At 46.7% G+C, this 15,881-nt stretch overlaps 1 protein-coding gene across 2 annotated transcripts; it reads left to right on the top strand.

Moving 5' to 3' along the window:
• The first annotated feature begins 628 nt into the window (after nt 1-628).
• On the top strand, nt 629-14,557 carry ALAS1 (5'-aminolevulinate synthase 1). Of its 2 annotated transcripts, XM_061128449.1 has the most exons (11): nt 629-785; nt 1,926-2,144; nt 5,553-5,801; nt 6,571-6,720; nt 7,525-7,747; nt 8,609-8,793; nt 9,340-9,519; nt 9,850-10,014; nt 11,946-12,214; nt 12,917-13,079; nt 14,246-14,557. In XM_061128449.1, the coding sequence occupies exons 2-11, from the start codon at nt 1,946-1,948 to the stop codon at nt 14,404-14,406; spliced, it is 1,944 nt and encodes a 647-aa protein (XP_060984432.1). In that variant the 5' UTR covers nt 629-785; nt 1,926-1,945; the 3' UTR covers nt 14,407-14,557. The 2 variants fall into 2 exon arrangements, with proteins under 2 accessions (XP_060984432.1, XP_060984435.1); XM_061128452.1 differs by lacking the exon at nt 1,926-2,144 and having other exon boundaries at nt 644-785.
• Nucleotides 14,558-15,881: the final 1,324 nt, after the last annotated feature.

Genomic DNA, 15,881 nt, shown 5'->3' with positions numbered 1-15,881 from the left:
GGGTCAGACCCCATGCTTCCACCGCCGGCCCCCCTCAGTGCGTACTGTGTGGGTTCCATCCAGCCCTGTTCCTTGTGCTCCTTCTCTACATCAGGTTAAGTCCCTTTATCTCAGACCACAAGTGCAACGGCTAGGTCTCCTTCCGCTTGTGCTCCTCGAATCCCTCCCTCCAGGTCCCTGGGAATCACCCCCAGGATCACACCATGCTTCAGTCAGCCCAGTCCCATCTCCTCCAGGAAGCCTCCCCTGTCCCTCTCTTTCCCCCACTCCCACCCACATAAAAACAAGCCTGGGTGTGTCAGATACTGCTTAAGGCCCTGGTCTGGGACTCCTAGTTTCCCCTCTCCTCTACACCCAAGGCACCTATTTTTATAGCCGTATAACCCCTCAGTTGCCCTAGAGGTGCTTCCCCCCCAACTCTGCCCTTTGATGCCCCACAAATGGTTCTGAAGCATAGGGGTACTTGGTGGGGGAAGCGGCAAGGTGGTGCGGGGTGAAGGTATCCGCCCCCAGCACTGCAGTTCATCCCCGCTACAGGCAGTCCCAGGAAACCCCCAGCACGCCCAAGTCCGAGGAGCGCCCCCTCGCCTCGCCCCGCCCTTTCCGCGGCACGCCTGCGCAGAGGCCGCGCTCGCCCATGGCGCATGCGCAGCTGCCCATCTGGGTGTATATTAGGACGACAGGGATCGCGGCCTGAGGATTCTCGTAGACAAGGGCAAGGCTTGGTTCGGCGCTTTCACTTGGGTACCTGCGGCCTCCGCCACCTCCGCCGAGTCCCCGCGCAGGTGAGGGCCCCGCGCTCTTCGTGCGCCTGGGGCAACCCGACCCCCGCGTGTCCTGCCTGCCGGCGCCCCGCTGCCCTAGCCGTTGGGACCCCATCCCCCACCGCACTAATCACCCGCCACCTTGGGGTCAGCCTTTTTTGTGCCCGATCTACCACATCGGCCCCTTCCGCCATTCCCCATTTAATCGACCGCTTTCGAACGGCCATTCCCCATTTAACCTACTGCTTCCGAATTCCTGTCTTAGACACCTCGTTAATCTCGAGTCCTAGACACTTCCTCCCCCACCTCTACCCATAACTTCTGACCTCCCCTGCCCAGGACCACCGCTTTCCGCCAGACCCAAGGCCCTCGTTTTTTAACCCTTGCTTCTTCCCAGTTGGAGAAGGAAATGGCAACCCACTCCACTACTCTTGCCTGGAAAATCCCATGGACAGAGGAGCCTGGTAGGCTACAGTCCATGGGGTCGCAAAGAGTCGGACACGACTGAGTGACTTCACTTTCACTTTTCTTCCCAGTTAGTCCAAGCGGCGTTTCCCGTTGTACCCTTGGCCTTCTGTACACCTCTCCTTTCTCAGTTATGCCCAGTTCATGGAACTGTAGGGGCATACCTTCGGGGAAATCCTGGCCTCAGGAACCCAGGGCTGGACTGGATGCCTTCTTGGGAGTTTTGGGAGTGTGTGGGGACCAGGAGAAGATCAGGATCCCTAAGAGTCCTCTCTGCTTGGATGGATGACAGTGGCTTCTTCCCTGGCCTCACTTCACCACCTGGGTGGGTGCCAAGGTGTCTTATCTGCACTGTGCATCTTTCTCAAGGATCTTCTGACTTCCCAAACCTGTTCCTGACTTGTCCCTCATGTCCCAACCCCTTGGTTATTAATCATCATTATTTACGGTATTTGGTAAAGTAGCTTTGCAGGTGCCTTTGTAGGTAGCTGGGGAATGAAGAAGATGGTGATCTGGGTTGCATGTGGTCACCACTTCTTAGCCCCTCATCAGTGCTGTCCTTAGACATTTTTGAGTGAGACTCGTTAGTATCCCAAGGTACCCTTGCTACAAACTTCAGGTGACAATCCAGTGACCTTGGGGTGGTATTTGCACAAATATTAACAAGTGTTGGTGTCACTCCTCATCTTTGTGCAGGATCAGTGTACCTCCGGGAGATGGAGACTGTTGTTCGTCGCTGCCCATTCTTATCTCGAGTGCCTCAAGCCTTTCTGCAGAAGGCAGGCAAATCTCTATTGTTCTATGCCCAAAACTGCCCTAAGATGATGGAAATTGGGGCCAAGCCAGCCCCTCGGGCCCTGTCCACTTCAGCAGTACTCAGCCAGCAGGTCACAGAAACCCCTCCAGCTAATGAGAGTAAGTGTCATTAGCAGTGAAGTAGAGGGTGGCGGGATGTCTGCATTCGTTATAACCCTGGAAGCAGTTCTGGTACACAGTGCTGATGAGGATCATGCTGAGGGGTTACTCTGTGCCAGGCTCAGTTCTTTGCATAGATTATCTCATGGACTCATCATCCTAACCCCACAAAGTAGGCACTTTTAGTTTTCACATCTTTAAAGGTGAAACAGTGGCCAGTGTTCCACCTTATGGGTTGCATGTTGGTATCTGTTGGGAGTCTGTCAGTGTCTCATTCACGTAAGGCTAAGAATCTTTGGAATCTTTCTGTAAAGTTGGAATCTAGAAGCCTGTAACTTCTAAAGTTGTGATTTTTTTTTCTTTTTTTTTTTCCCTTGCCTTTGCTATGTTGCCTGACCTGTGCCTTTTGCCCTCAACTGCTTTCTCTGTGCTATGCCTTCCCAAATTCCTGCTAATTACTTAGGCAGTCACCCCTTTTTTTAAAAATCACTTATTTATTTGGCTACACCAAGGTCTTAGTTGCAACATGTGAAATCTAGTTCCCTGACCAGGGATCAATCCCAAGCCTCCCTCATTGGGGAGCAGAGTCTCAGCCACTAGACCATAAGGGAAGTCTCAGGCAGTCACTTATCTTATACTTTATCTTTTTGTCTGGCTCCAGACCACGTGGGCTATTCCAGACTAAACCATCTTCAAAGTCAACTCTGTTAGTTGCTCAATTGGGTCCAACTCTTTGCAAGCCCATGGGCTATAGCCTGTCACGCTCCTCTCCACGGGATTCTCCAGGCAAGAGTACTGGAATGGCTTGCCATTTCCTTCTCCAGGCAGATTCTGTACCATCTGAGCCACCAGGGAAGCCCAGAAAGTCAGCTGTGCCTGTGTGCTTTTCAGTTACGTTAGGCTACACTGAGGTATCTAGCAACCCCTGAGTCTCAGGGGCTTAACACACAAAAGATTTCTATCTTGTTCACACTTTGGGTCATCAGGGCCATTGTCTTCTAAGCAGTGACCTGGTGTTCCACACATTGGTGTCCTAAAGCTTTACCTCTGAAATAGATGGCTTTTGGGTCACTCTTGCTTGAGGGGAAAGTGAGAAGGTCTCAAACCAGCTCATCTTTTAAAAACTTTTCATAACAGTAAATTTCAATTTTGAACAACAATAATCAATGATGGCCAACTTTGTTTCACTTGTGTCCCCATTTACCGTGTCTACTCCCACTGTACTATTTTGAAACTGGTTCCAGAAATTCCCTCTGTAAATATCAGTATTGTACCTTTAAAAGATATGAGTTCTTAAACCACCATCACAGTACCATTATCACACCTAAAAGATGATGCAGTTTCCTAATATCATCAGATACTCACTGATCCCCACCAGCTCTTGGGTATTTTAGCCAGGAAGCAACACATAACATCTATTGGTCAGAACCAGTAACAGAGCTCCAACTAAATGCAAGCATACTGTCCTTATTCTCTTTTTTACTTTTTTTTTTTTTACTGTGGCAAAGTACATATAATATAAAACTTCCCATCGCAACCACTTTTACGTATACAGTGGTATTAAGTATATTCATATTGCTCTGCAGCCATCACCACCATCCATTGTCCAGAACTCTTTGCATTGTCCCAGACTGAAACTCTGGCAACTCAATCCTAACTCCACCCCCTATTTTCCTCCCCCAGGCCCTGGCAGACATGATTGAACCTTCTCTCTCTGACTTTGACTACTCTAGAAATGTCACTTAAGTGGAATCATACAGCATTTGTTAAAGTAGTAATTTTTTTTAACACATCTGTACTTTGTATATTAACTTTTAAATCTTGTTTTTAATAAAGAGATCAGAGATTTAGTTCTGGTCTGTCTTTTCCAGGAGAGAATTCAACTTTTCAGATTCCACTTAATTCTGGGGAATAATTTACCCTATAGGCTTGTTAGGTATGTTCTTTGGGTGTGAACTTGTAAGAAAAGAATGTTTTTTTTTCTTTTAGTAGAAAGGATTTAATCCTTTGTAGGACTTTTTTTCCCTCCTTACCCTTGTTTAGGAATTAGTTACGGCTTTTTTTTTTTACTGAACAATCAAAACCCTGTTTTACCAGCCTGTCCTAGCCATAGATTTCTCTTGTATTCCTGGCTGAGTAAAATGTGACTTGTCCACTTGACAGACTATCATGTAACCATCCCAGATGATACTCAGAAAATATTTACTAGCTTATGTAGATCTTTATAATGAAAAGGGCATATTAAAACAAGCGTAGAGGTAGCTCAGCTGGTAAAGAATCTGCCTGCAATGGGGGAGGCCTGAGTTCGATCCTGGGGTTGGGAAGATCCCCTGGAGAAGGGAACAGCAACCCACTTCAGTATTCTGGCCAGAATTCCATGGACTGCATAGTCCATAGGGTCACAAAGAGTCAGAAATGACTGAGCGACTTTCACTTCAGCAACATACAGAATAAGTAAAACTTTTTCTAAACTTGCTCAAAAGGGGAAAAGATAGTTAATATGCCAAGTTGTCTGCAGTGGTTATGGCGGGGGTTGTTCGTTTTCTGGTGTTTTGTTTGTTTTGCCACACCGCACAGCATGTGCAACTTCCCCAACTAGGGATTGAACCTGTGCCCCCTGTAGTGGAATTGTGGAGTCTTAGCCACTAGACCACCAGGGAAGTCCTGAAATGGGTATTATTTTTTTTTTTAATGGTTATGTTTTGAATGATAGAACTCTGTTTTTCTAGACTTCCTACAATGAATATGTATTTAATGACTTTTATAGTGAATGAAATGAACTTGAAAGCAATTTTTTTGGCCATGCCACATGGCATACGAGATCATAGTTCCCTAATCAGGGATTGAACCTGTGTACTCCTGTAATGGAAATGCAGAGTCCTAACCACTGGACTGCCAGGAAAGTCCCATATCTGGGGGTTTTTTTTTACTTTCCTTTTAGAAGATTTTAATAAAAACTGTATTACTGTATGGAGACATCTTACCCGAGTTATAGGTGAGCCTGGCCTATGACTCACAAGAGTATCCCAGAATGATGAAGAAAGACTTCCAGAGGAAGATGAACACATTTGCTCAAGGGGAGAGGGAAGTCTAGGAAATTGATTCCCAGCCGACTGTGTTAAGTCATGCACTTCTTTGAGCCATTTAGAGAAATCTGATAGTTTATATGTTAAGCAACAGTAAGCTTTTTTGGTCAAGAATCTAAACCGATGTTTTTGGTTTAGAAAATATTAGCAGAGAAAAAGTTGTATGACCACTTCCAGTTACCTTCAAGAGTATGTCCTCTCATGAAATATACTGAGTGTATTTGGGGCAGATTTACTGAAAATAATCCAACTCAAGAAACAAGTGGGCCTCTGTCCTGAGCGGCCAGATCCAGTGCTTCAGTTTTTCCGTTTCCCCCCTCAGAGGATAAAACCGCCAAAGCCGAGGTGCAGCAGGTTCCTGACGGATCGCAGCAGGCTCTTGATGGGTCCCAGCAGATTACAGATGGCACGCAGCTTCCGTCTGGACACCCTTCCCTTGCCTCGAGCCAGGGCACTGGGAGCAAATGCCCTTTCTTGGCAGCCGAGATGAGCCAGGGCGGCAGCAGTGTCTTCCGAAAAGCCAGCCTGGCGCTTCAGGAAGATGTGCAGGAGATGCATGCCGTGAGGGAAGGTAAACATGACAGGGACCCTCACAAGAGTGAAGAGGTCCTTCTGCTCCATTGTACCCTCAGATTTGTCTGAGCTATTACTAAAGGAGTATTTGTGTCAGCATCTTCCTCTTCTAGGGCCGAGGAGAAAGCTCATCTGGATAGGGGACTGTGTGGTAAAACGTGGGAGTTTCTTTTCTCTGTGTGTTGTGTAGGGTGTGACCAGCTTTTACAGTAACTCTTTAATTTCTGAAAATACCCCGCAAACATAAACTGTTACTGGTTGCCCTGTGTTTCTTTCCCATCATCTGGTGGAATAAAAGGGAAAAAACAGTGTTACTGCAGTTAGTGCTGGTCTGAGGACTCCCAAGCTGTGTTAGTGTGGTAGCTGTGTGGAAGCCTTAATTCCGTTTGTTGCTATATCCATGGAACACACAAGGTCCCCAAGAGACCCCACCAGCAGAAATGATCAAAGGGCTGGAAGTGTTTTCTATAGAGAAAATTGTCTCAGTTAGGGTTGGGGGGTGCAGTGGGAAAGGCATGCTAACCAGCCGGCGGGGCGGGGAAGCTTTGGAGTTTAATATTCCTCAAAGCTGGCTGGTAGCTCTGAAAACAAAACGAAACAGTAACTAAAGAAGAGAGGCTTCATATATTCAGTTACATCTCACTTTGGTTATGATGAGCTATTTTTATGAACTAGGCAGTAAGCCATTTTTGACAATATGTCTGGAAGGTATTGTGGACTCAGAATAGAACACTGATCCCCTGTGCCTCTTGTTACTTGTATTCCAGAGGTTGCCCAAACCTCAGTGAATCCCAGTGTGATTAATGTGAAGACTGAAGGAGGGGAGCTGAATGGACTGTTTAAGAACTTTCAGGATATCATGCGAAAGCAACGACCAGAAGGAGTGTCCCACCTTCTTCAAGATAACTTGCCAAAATGTGAGTCTCCTTGATATTTTCCCAGTGCAAGACAGTTTATAACTTAAACATACATCAGATTAAACATATAATTGCATGGTGAGTTGAGGATTAAAAACCACGTCCCTGGGACTTCCCTGGTGGTCCAGTGGTTAAGACTTAGCACTCCCAAGGCAGGGGGCCTGAGTTGCGTCCCTGGTCAGGTAACTAGATCCCACACGCCTCAACTAAAGATCCCTCATACCACAACTAATAGATGGAAGATTCTGCATGCCACAACTATTAATAAGACCCAGTGCAGCCAAATTAAGTAAAAAAAAAAACCATGCCCCTTGCTTGATGCAGGTTGATGCTCTTGGCTATAGTAAATGCCAGTCCAGTTGAGAGCCTGCCTCCTCCTTCTTAGCACCTACTGTCTGCTCACGAAAAGTGAAAAGTGAAAGTCGCTCAGTCGTGTCCGACTCTTTGCAACTCTGTGGCGTATACAGTCCATGGAATTCTCCAGACCAGACTACTGGAGCGGGTAGCCTTTCCCTTCTCCAGGGGATCTTCCTGACCCACAAATCAAACCGGGGTCTCCTGCATTACAGGAGGATTCTTTACCAACTGAGCTATTCGGGGGGGGGGGGGTTATGTTAAATGCTTGGCACATACAGTGTCCTTGGAGAGACACACAGTCTTCTTGCCCAGATGAGTACTTCCTTCATTTGTCTAGAACCTCCCTACTGCCAAGTGACTGAGCTGGGATGGGAACCCAGGTCTTCCACCAAAGCCTAGATGTGCTTTTTAACCATCAGATTGTACCATCTTTTGTTTGGTTTTTAGCTGTTTGCACTTTTCAGTATGATCGTTTCTTTGAGAAGAAAATTGATGAGAAAAAAAATGACCATAGCTATCGAGTTTTCAAAACTGTGAACCGGAAGGCGCAGTTCTTCCCCATGGCAGATGACTATTCGGACTCTCTCATCAGCAAAAAGCAGGTGTCTGTCTGGTGTAGCAATGACTACCTAGGAATGAGTCGCCACCCACGGGTGTGTGGAGCCGTCATGTAAGTAGCTCTCAGCTTTCAGATACCACTGGCATGACTTAGCGAGACATTGATAATTTACAGGGATTGGATCTTTTATAGGGGAAAATGTTAAAGGCTAAATTTTTAGCCTTTAAAAATATGTACACATTAATTTTAGAGGAACCGTAACGTGTAAGTAGTTGATGGAGCTCCTCTTCATGCAAGGGTTCAAATTTCTGGGCTCATTGACTACATGTCTGCTCACTTCCTACTTCTCCATAAGCAAAGACCCCTCTTACACCAAGCAGTCTTGCACATACGTGCCCTGCCTTGTAGTGTGGATGGAGAAATACAAATTGAGGAGCAGTGGGATGGTAGAGCCCGTCATTCATGTCCTTCAGGAGGTTAGCCATGGTTAAGGACACCTGAGAGAGTTGCTGGCCAAATTCCCCAAGGAGGCTTGCCAGAGGGAGCCCAGTCTGAGGTTTTAGGGAGCCCAGTCTGAGGTTTAATAATAGAGACAGCCTAAGATTATGGGACTGGTTCGCAGAGGGTATAACTGACAATTAGTCAAGATGTCCCTCTAGAGCCTGAGGTCATGTTATTGGAGAAAGAGATGTTTGTCAGAGAAAAGAAACCTTCATAAATTAACTAAATTCAACTCAGACTGATAAGTGGACACTTGCTCTTGATCCTCCCAGAGGCATCATCACCCTGGTGTTGAGACTTTCTCCCACCCAATCTAAACAGGAAGTGATTGAAACTTCTGGCCACATATTCACAGGGAAAGAAGTGCTACATCAACATCAGTTTCAGTCTCCTGGATCCTAGCGGGAGGAACTGTTCTTGTAGTATTCAGAACCATGAGATTTATTTTCTGTCTGCTTTTTTTTTTTTAAGAGATACTTTGAAACAGCATGGTACTGGAGCAGGGGGTACTAGAAATATTTCTGGAACTAGTAAATTCCATGTGGACCTGGAGCGGGAGCTGGCTGACCTCCATGGAAAAGATGCTGCACTCTTGTTCTCCTCATGTTTTGTGGCCAATGACTCGACCCTCTTCACTCTGGCTAAGATGATGCCAGGTAGGAAGCCTGCTGTGGGTGCCTTAGAATTGTCTGGGTTTCTTAGTAATAACAGGAAGATAACAAAAAAGACCAAAACCACTCAAGAGATACGCTAGGAACTGGGAGCATTTGTTCTTGAATTGAGCATGAAGTGTTAACTGAGTTAACACTTCATGAAGTGTTACATTCTGAGTTCTGGTAGAACATGATAACAATGAAGAATCAGACTTGCAGGGCTTGTCCTTACAGTATTTGCTTCCAGTGTGCTTTGTATTCCAAGAAAATCTTTTGGAGAATTCTCTTAATCATCTTTTGATTGAGTTTGGAGTGAGGGGGCCAGATTTAAAAGCAGATTAACTGCGTGCCACTGGGTTATTTTATATCTATGGGCCCTTTCAGAGGAGAAGCACTAGTTAGTTATTTTGCCAGAAAGAAACTGGCATGCGGGGTCTTTTTCCTACAGGGCAAAGTAGCATTTTCAGGGCAGTCTGTTGTCCTTGACTGTTGAGAAAATAATCTGGCTTTGGTACAGATGGCAATAAAGCACATTTTTTGTCTTGTTAGGCTGTGAGATTTACTCTGACGCTGGGAACCATGCCTCCATGATCCAAGGGATTCGGAACAGCGGAGTGCCAAAGTACATCTTCCGCCACAACGATGTCAGCCACCTCCGAGAACTGCTGCAGAGGTCCGACCCTGCTGTCCCCAAGATAGTCGCCTTTGAAACTGTCCACTCAATGGACGGTAAGTCTATCTAGAGGCCAGCCTGAAAACTTTTAATGAAAACAAGGCCTGAACTTAAAAGCATGATGTTATTTTTGTAGTTTCTTTTCTTTTCACTTTCTGCCAGGATTTTGTAGTTGGGGGACACTATAGATTTGGGTGATTGTAGATATTCTACTTTGGCTTTTACTAAGCTCCAGATCTCAAAACAGTCCAGAAACTGGGGGAAGTTCATTGCTTTCCCCAATACTAAAAATATCTTAGAAGGTAAGTGATTGTGTTCTAACCCTTACCAAAACAGAAATCTGTGAGACAGCAAGTGCTTCAGCATGGTCTGTGGTCTCTCCTCAGGAGCAGTGTGCCCGCTGGAAGAGCTGTGTGACGTGGCCCACGAGTTTGGAGCAATCACCTTTGTGGATGAGGTCCACGCAGTGGGGCTCTATGGGCCACAAGGCGGAGGGATTGGCGATCGGGATGGAGTTATGCCAAAAATGGACATAATTTCTGGAACACTTGGTATGTGTGCTCTGCAGAGTCTGTAATCCATACTAAATTCTGACTCAGTGGTAAAGAATCCACCTGCCAATGCAGGAGATTAGAGTTCCATCCCTAGGTCAGAAAGATCCCCTGGAGGAGGAAATGGCAACCCACTCCAGTATTCTTGCTTAGGAAATCCTATGGACAGAGGAGCCTGGGGACTAGTCTATGGGGTTGCAAAAGAGTCGGACAAAACTTAGCAACTAAACAACAAAACCAAGGACTGCTGGTCTAATGGGTCAGGTGAGGGGATGGTCTGATAGCATCTAAAGCCTGGGTCACTTTCTTGAGCAAGTTTTTATTTTCTCAGCGAGTGGCACAGCTTAGCAGAATCCCTTGAGTTGTGGAGGCCTGGCCCGCAGAATCAAAGTAAATCTCATGGCCTAACATGACAGAAGTACCATTTGTTGCCCTCTGAGCTCATTCCAAACACAGTTGTGGCTCTAGGTATACACCGTGGCAATAGCTTTTACTGTCTGTGCATCAGATTCTTCCCTTATATTAAAAAGAAATCAAAAGGAAGAATTTCAGTGCTGTTCTCCTGGAGCTACCGGCTCAGGTGCTGTGTGGTGAAGTGCTGAGCTCTGTCGCTAGCGCGTGGGAACAGTCCAGTTCACCCAGTGTCTTTGTATATCCTCTGCTCCTCCTAGTTGGGAGGCAGCGTCTCTTGGAGCAACTCCAGACTCCATAGCCATGCTGCCTGCTGGGTGTAAGTCTTGCCTGTGTAACTCACTATTGGTGGCACCTTGGATTGGCGGTTAACTTCTCTGTGCCTCAGTTTCCTCATGGAGGTAACAGTAGACCCCACCTCAGTTTGAAGAATATAAGTGAACAGTATTCAGACAATTACTATAGGCCTTCTCTTCGTCTATGAAATAAAAATGTCATCTATACAAATTTGAGAATTTCAGAAGTTAGTAAAGCAGTTGTAGACACATGCACTGGCTGGCTAAAATGCCACTTTACAGCCTGCACCTTGTAAAGGATGGCAAGCAAAAAAGAGTGTCCTTCAGCCCCGTCAAGGGGCATGAGGACGTCGTGCAGACCAGGAGAGCCTGGGGTTCTTGGGGCAGAGCCCTGCCAGGAGAACTCTTGTTCAAGTGTCCTAATTCCAGCTGCCCTTTTCTTGTAAAGAGCTCTCATGGCATGGGCCCTTTGAAGGTGTGGTTCCTGAGAGATGAAAAGGGCTGGAGAGAAAAATTTTCCATTGTGACAGCTTATACCAGTCCAGCCATGTGTGGGGTTGAAGCAAGAATGTTAATTACAGAACATAATGTTTAAGATCGAGGAGGACTCTCCTGGAGTCCTTAATTTTGAAATCTGAGATACTGATTATGTAAGGGAACTCATGAAGAACTGAAAAATGAGGCCAGCCCTAAATCAACCATAACAGGGTCTGAGTTTTCATGTTTATCCAGCAAACACTCCTTGTTGGAGTTTTGTGATTACTTAAGTAGAAATTAATACCAGTCCTGCCAAAACAAGTTAGTGTCTTTAGCTGGCTGACATTCTGGCCTCAAGGGTAACACTCACAGTGAGCACCCAGCTGGACCCCGTCCAGAGCAGGTGCAGTGCAGAGTGCGGGGGATGCAGCCGCCCTGGGTGGGAAGGGAAGACAGAGGGGAGGTGGCACTCAGTGTTAGGCACGCTGGGACCAGCCGCTGGTGCCAGACCTGGTCTGGAGACCTGTGCTTTGATCCTGTTCAGACACCAGCTTGGCCATTTGACTTTGGGCAAGACCCCTTTGTAACACTCTCAGCTTTTTCCCTTTTGGAAATGGGCTGCTGCCCCTTGATTTGAGTCTTAGGACAAACAGGGGAGAGAGAAGAGTAAGTGTTCTGAGGCTCTGCAGCGCCTGGCTGTGCACACTTAGGGCAGTCGCTGTAATCAATGAACCTGTCTCCTCCTAGGCAAAGCCATTGGCTGCGTTGGAGGGTACATTGCCAGCACGAGTTCCCTGATCGACACCGTCCGGTCCTATGCAGCGGGCTTCATCTTCACCACCTCCCTGCCGCCCATGCTGCTGGCTGGAGCGCTGGAGTCTGTGCGGATCCTGAGGAGCGCTGAGGGCCGGGCACTTCGCCGCCAACACCAGCGCAATGTGAAGCTCATGAGGCAGATGCTGATGGATGCCGGCCTGCCAGTGGTCCACTGCCCCAGTCACATCATCCCTGTCCGGGTAATGACCTGTCTGTGACTGGACTTGCTGGGGGCTGGGCCTCTGCACTTGACCAGGAGATGTTCTGGTTCACGCCTTCCTGAACTTGGGCTGGGCAGGGTGACTGTTGGGGCAAAGGGCTGTAGCCAGTGGCCGTCTGCCATGTTTCTGCCTTTGGCTGACTTCAACAATGAGAATGTAGCCTTTGAGCCCAGCAGGCTGGAGCAGAGGTTCCTTTTCCAGCGCACTAGCCTTGACAGGGTAAACACAGAGCTTGTGTCTGGGAAGCTCTAGAAGCTGGAGCTTGGCTAGCTCTGAAGTATGGCTTTTTATTCATTTCACTGTGACATAGGTCTTGCTCTGCCTGCTACAAAGGGCAGCCTGTTGGCGTCACGGTTGAATTCGTCTGAGTAGCAGAGCTGGTATCACCAAAGCTGCCTTCATCCCCAGGGTGCACACATCCACTGCCATCACAATAGGCTCACGGGAGCTCCCGCTTCCCCCCTCTGGAGCCTGGGAGGGAGATCAGTGTGAAAGTTACTTCTAATATGGCTTCATTCTCTGATCTGTGGTGAACAACCCTTTAAACTGCAGGTGTCGGGGCAGCACTCTGCCTCTCTGCCAGGTTTGCATATGCAACTCAAGCCCAAGCCACTTGGACATGCGTGCGACTAGTCTCTGTTGTCTGGTTCCAGCCTTATCTTCTGTTATTATCAATCTTAGGTGGCAGATGCCGCTAAAAACACGGAGGTCTGTGATGAACTAATGACTAGACATAATATCTACGTCCAAGCCATCAATTACCCCACAGTGCCCCGGGGTGAGGAGCTGCTGCGCATCGCCCCCACGCCCCACCACACGCCGCAGATGATGAGCTACTTTGTGGGTGAGTAGCCAGGGAGCTGCCAGAGCCCCGAGGGAGAGTGGCGTGAAGCTGTCTGCAGCATTTATAACTCAAGCCATTCAGATTTGTCTCTTCTTTTTCCAAGTAATTAAGAATATTCTCAGGTGGTACAGAAGTGTGAAAGACGTTTAGTCGTTTGCTCCACTTGATGGGAAGCACTGAGGGAGCCTGCTGATCTGCTCAGTGTTCCCATCGATGCCTCTGTCTGTGTGACTCAGGGACCCCCGGTGGTGGCTGGGCAGGAGAGGTACCTGACAGCCTGAGCCTGCCCCGGCCTCCAGAGCTCAGCTCTGCACTTCTCTCTTCTCTGAAAACTGACTCACACCTAACCCCTTCTGGTCAGCATTTCAGACTCTCACAGTTCTGTATAACCCAGTCCTTTCCCCCGCGTCCACATGAAGGCAGAGACTGAACAGGCTGCTCATAGCTGCCTCTGCCTGGGAGGTGTGCTGCCCTCCTGAGCCTCCACCGCCGCCCACGGTGGTTTCCCCACCTCTAGCCTTTAGGGCTACTCCGCAAGGAACGAGCCATTCCGCACAGTGGAGCCCTGTGGGAGCAACTTCTCTGAAAGGTATAAAGTAAAGCCAGACCTGGGTTTTCTCTATTTTTTAAGTAACAGCCTATTAAGATAGAATTCACATATCTCAAATTCTAACCTTTCAAAATACGTAGTTCAGCGGTTTTTAAGTTAATGGTATGCAACCGTCAGCACTCTGATGCCAGAATGTTTTTATCACCTCAGAGAGAAACTTTACACCACTTAGCAGCCACATCCCAGCCCTGATCCAGTTTTTGTCTGTGAACTTCACTATACATAACACTTTATGTAAATGGAATCGTACAATATATGGCCCTTTATGCCTGGTTTATTGCACAACACAGTGTGTTCAAGGTTTCATCTATGTTGTAGCTTGAGTTGGTACTTCATTCCCTTTTACTACCAAATAATTCTCAGTACAGATATACCGCATTTTGTTTATCCATCAACTGGTGGACGTTTGGGTTGTTCCCACTTTTTGACTATCATGAGAAAAAAGAAGAAAGAATGCTACTGTGAACACTTGTGTACAAGTTTTTATTGAGGACATATATTTCCATTTGTCCTGGGTATGTACTTCCTCTAATTTTAAAAAACTTTCTCCTCACAGATAATCTGCTGGCCACATGGAAGCGAGTTGGGCTGGAACTCAAGCCACATTCCTCAGCCGAGTGCAACTTCTGCAGGAGGCCACTACATTTTGAAATGATGAGCGAAAGAGAGAAATCCTACTTCTCTGGTATGAGCAAGCTGGTGTCTGCTCAGGCCTGAGTGTGTTGTGCCCTAAGTTAGTCCACCTACCCCAGGTCACACTGTATCCAGGTAGTCCCTCCATAGTTGTCTTTGTATGTGAATTAAATTATATTAATTTTAATCTATGGCAAACACGTAGTCCAGAAAATAAATTCTTGTCTAAATCAGGGTTCCTGTTTTTACTGGCTACTGAATCAGAAAGTCGTTCGTCCCTTTAAACTGAGTCTGTATTGTTGAGATGTGTGAGAATATCCTGGTCCCAGGTAGTGACTCCAGACCCTACCCAGGATGGCACGGCCCCCCAGAATGCCGGAAGCTAGCATGTCCTTTTTTGAAAATTAGAGTATGATTGCTTTGCAATGTTGTGTTCGTTGTGAATCATCTGTACCTATACACGTATCCCCTGCCTCTCGAACCTCCCTCCCACGCCCCCATCCCACCTCTCTAGGTCATCACAGAGCACGGAGCTGAGCTCCCTGTATTAGACAGCAGCTTCCCACCTGCTCTCTGTTTTCCACATGGTAGTGATATGTCAAGCCCAATCTCCCAATGTGTTCTCCCCTCCCCTCCCCCGGTGGTGTCCACATGTCCGTTCTCTATGTCTGCATTTCTACTCCCGCCCTGCGAATAGGTTCACCTGTACCATCTTTCTAGCTCCCACATACATGTGTTCATATACAATATTTGTTTTTCTCTTTTTGAGTTACTTCACTCTGTATGAAAGACTCTAGGTCCGTCCACATCACTACAAAAGACTCAGATTTGTTCCTTTTTATGGCTGAGTGACATTCCATTGTATATATGTAATCTTTGACAAAGGCAAGAATATACAAGGAGAAAATACAGCCTCTTCAATAAGTGGTGCTGAGAAAACTGGACAGCTACATGTAAAAGAATGAAATTAGAATACTTCCTGACACCATACACAAAAATAAACTCAAACTGGATTAAAGACTTAAATGTAAGGTGAGACACTATAAAACTCTTAGAAAAAACAGGCAGAACACTCTTTGACATAAATCACAGCAAGATCTTTTTTGACCTACCTCCTAGAGTAATGAAAATAAAAATGGATGCGACCTAATTAAACTTACATGCAGAGTACATCATGAGAAACACTGGGCTAGAAGAAGCACAAGCTGGAATCAAGATTGCAGGGAGAAATATCAATAACCTCAGATATGCAGATGACACCACCCTTATGGCAGAAAGCGAAGAGGAACAAAAAAGCCTCTTGATGAAAGTGAAAGAGGAGAGTGAAAAAGCTGGCTTAAAGCCATTCAACATTCAGAAAACTAAGATCATGGCATCTGGTCCCATCACTTCTTGGGAAATAGATGGGGAAACAGTGGAAACAGTGTCAGACTTTATTTTTTTGGGCTCCAAAATCACTGCAGATGGTGATTGTAGCCATGAAATTAAAAGATGCTTACTCCTTGGAAGGAAAGTTGTGACCAACCTAGATAGCATATTAAAAAGCAGAGACTACTTTG

Source organism: Dama dama, chromosome 24, assembly GCF_033118175.1.
Source record: "Dama dama isolate Ldn47 chromosome 24, ASM3311817v1, whole genome shotgun sequence".
Lineage (NCBI taxonomy): Eukaryota > Metazoa > Chordata > Mammalia > Artiodactyla > Cervidae > Dama > Dama dama.
The sequence above is the reverse complement of the archived record's forward strand: the minus strand, read 5'-3'. Positions and strand labels throughout refer to the sequence as shown.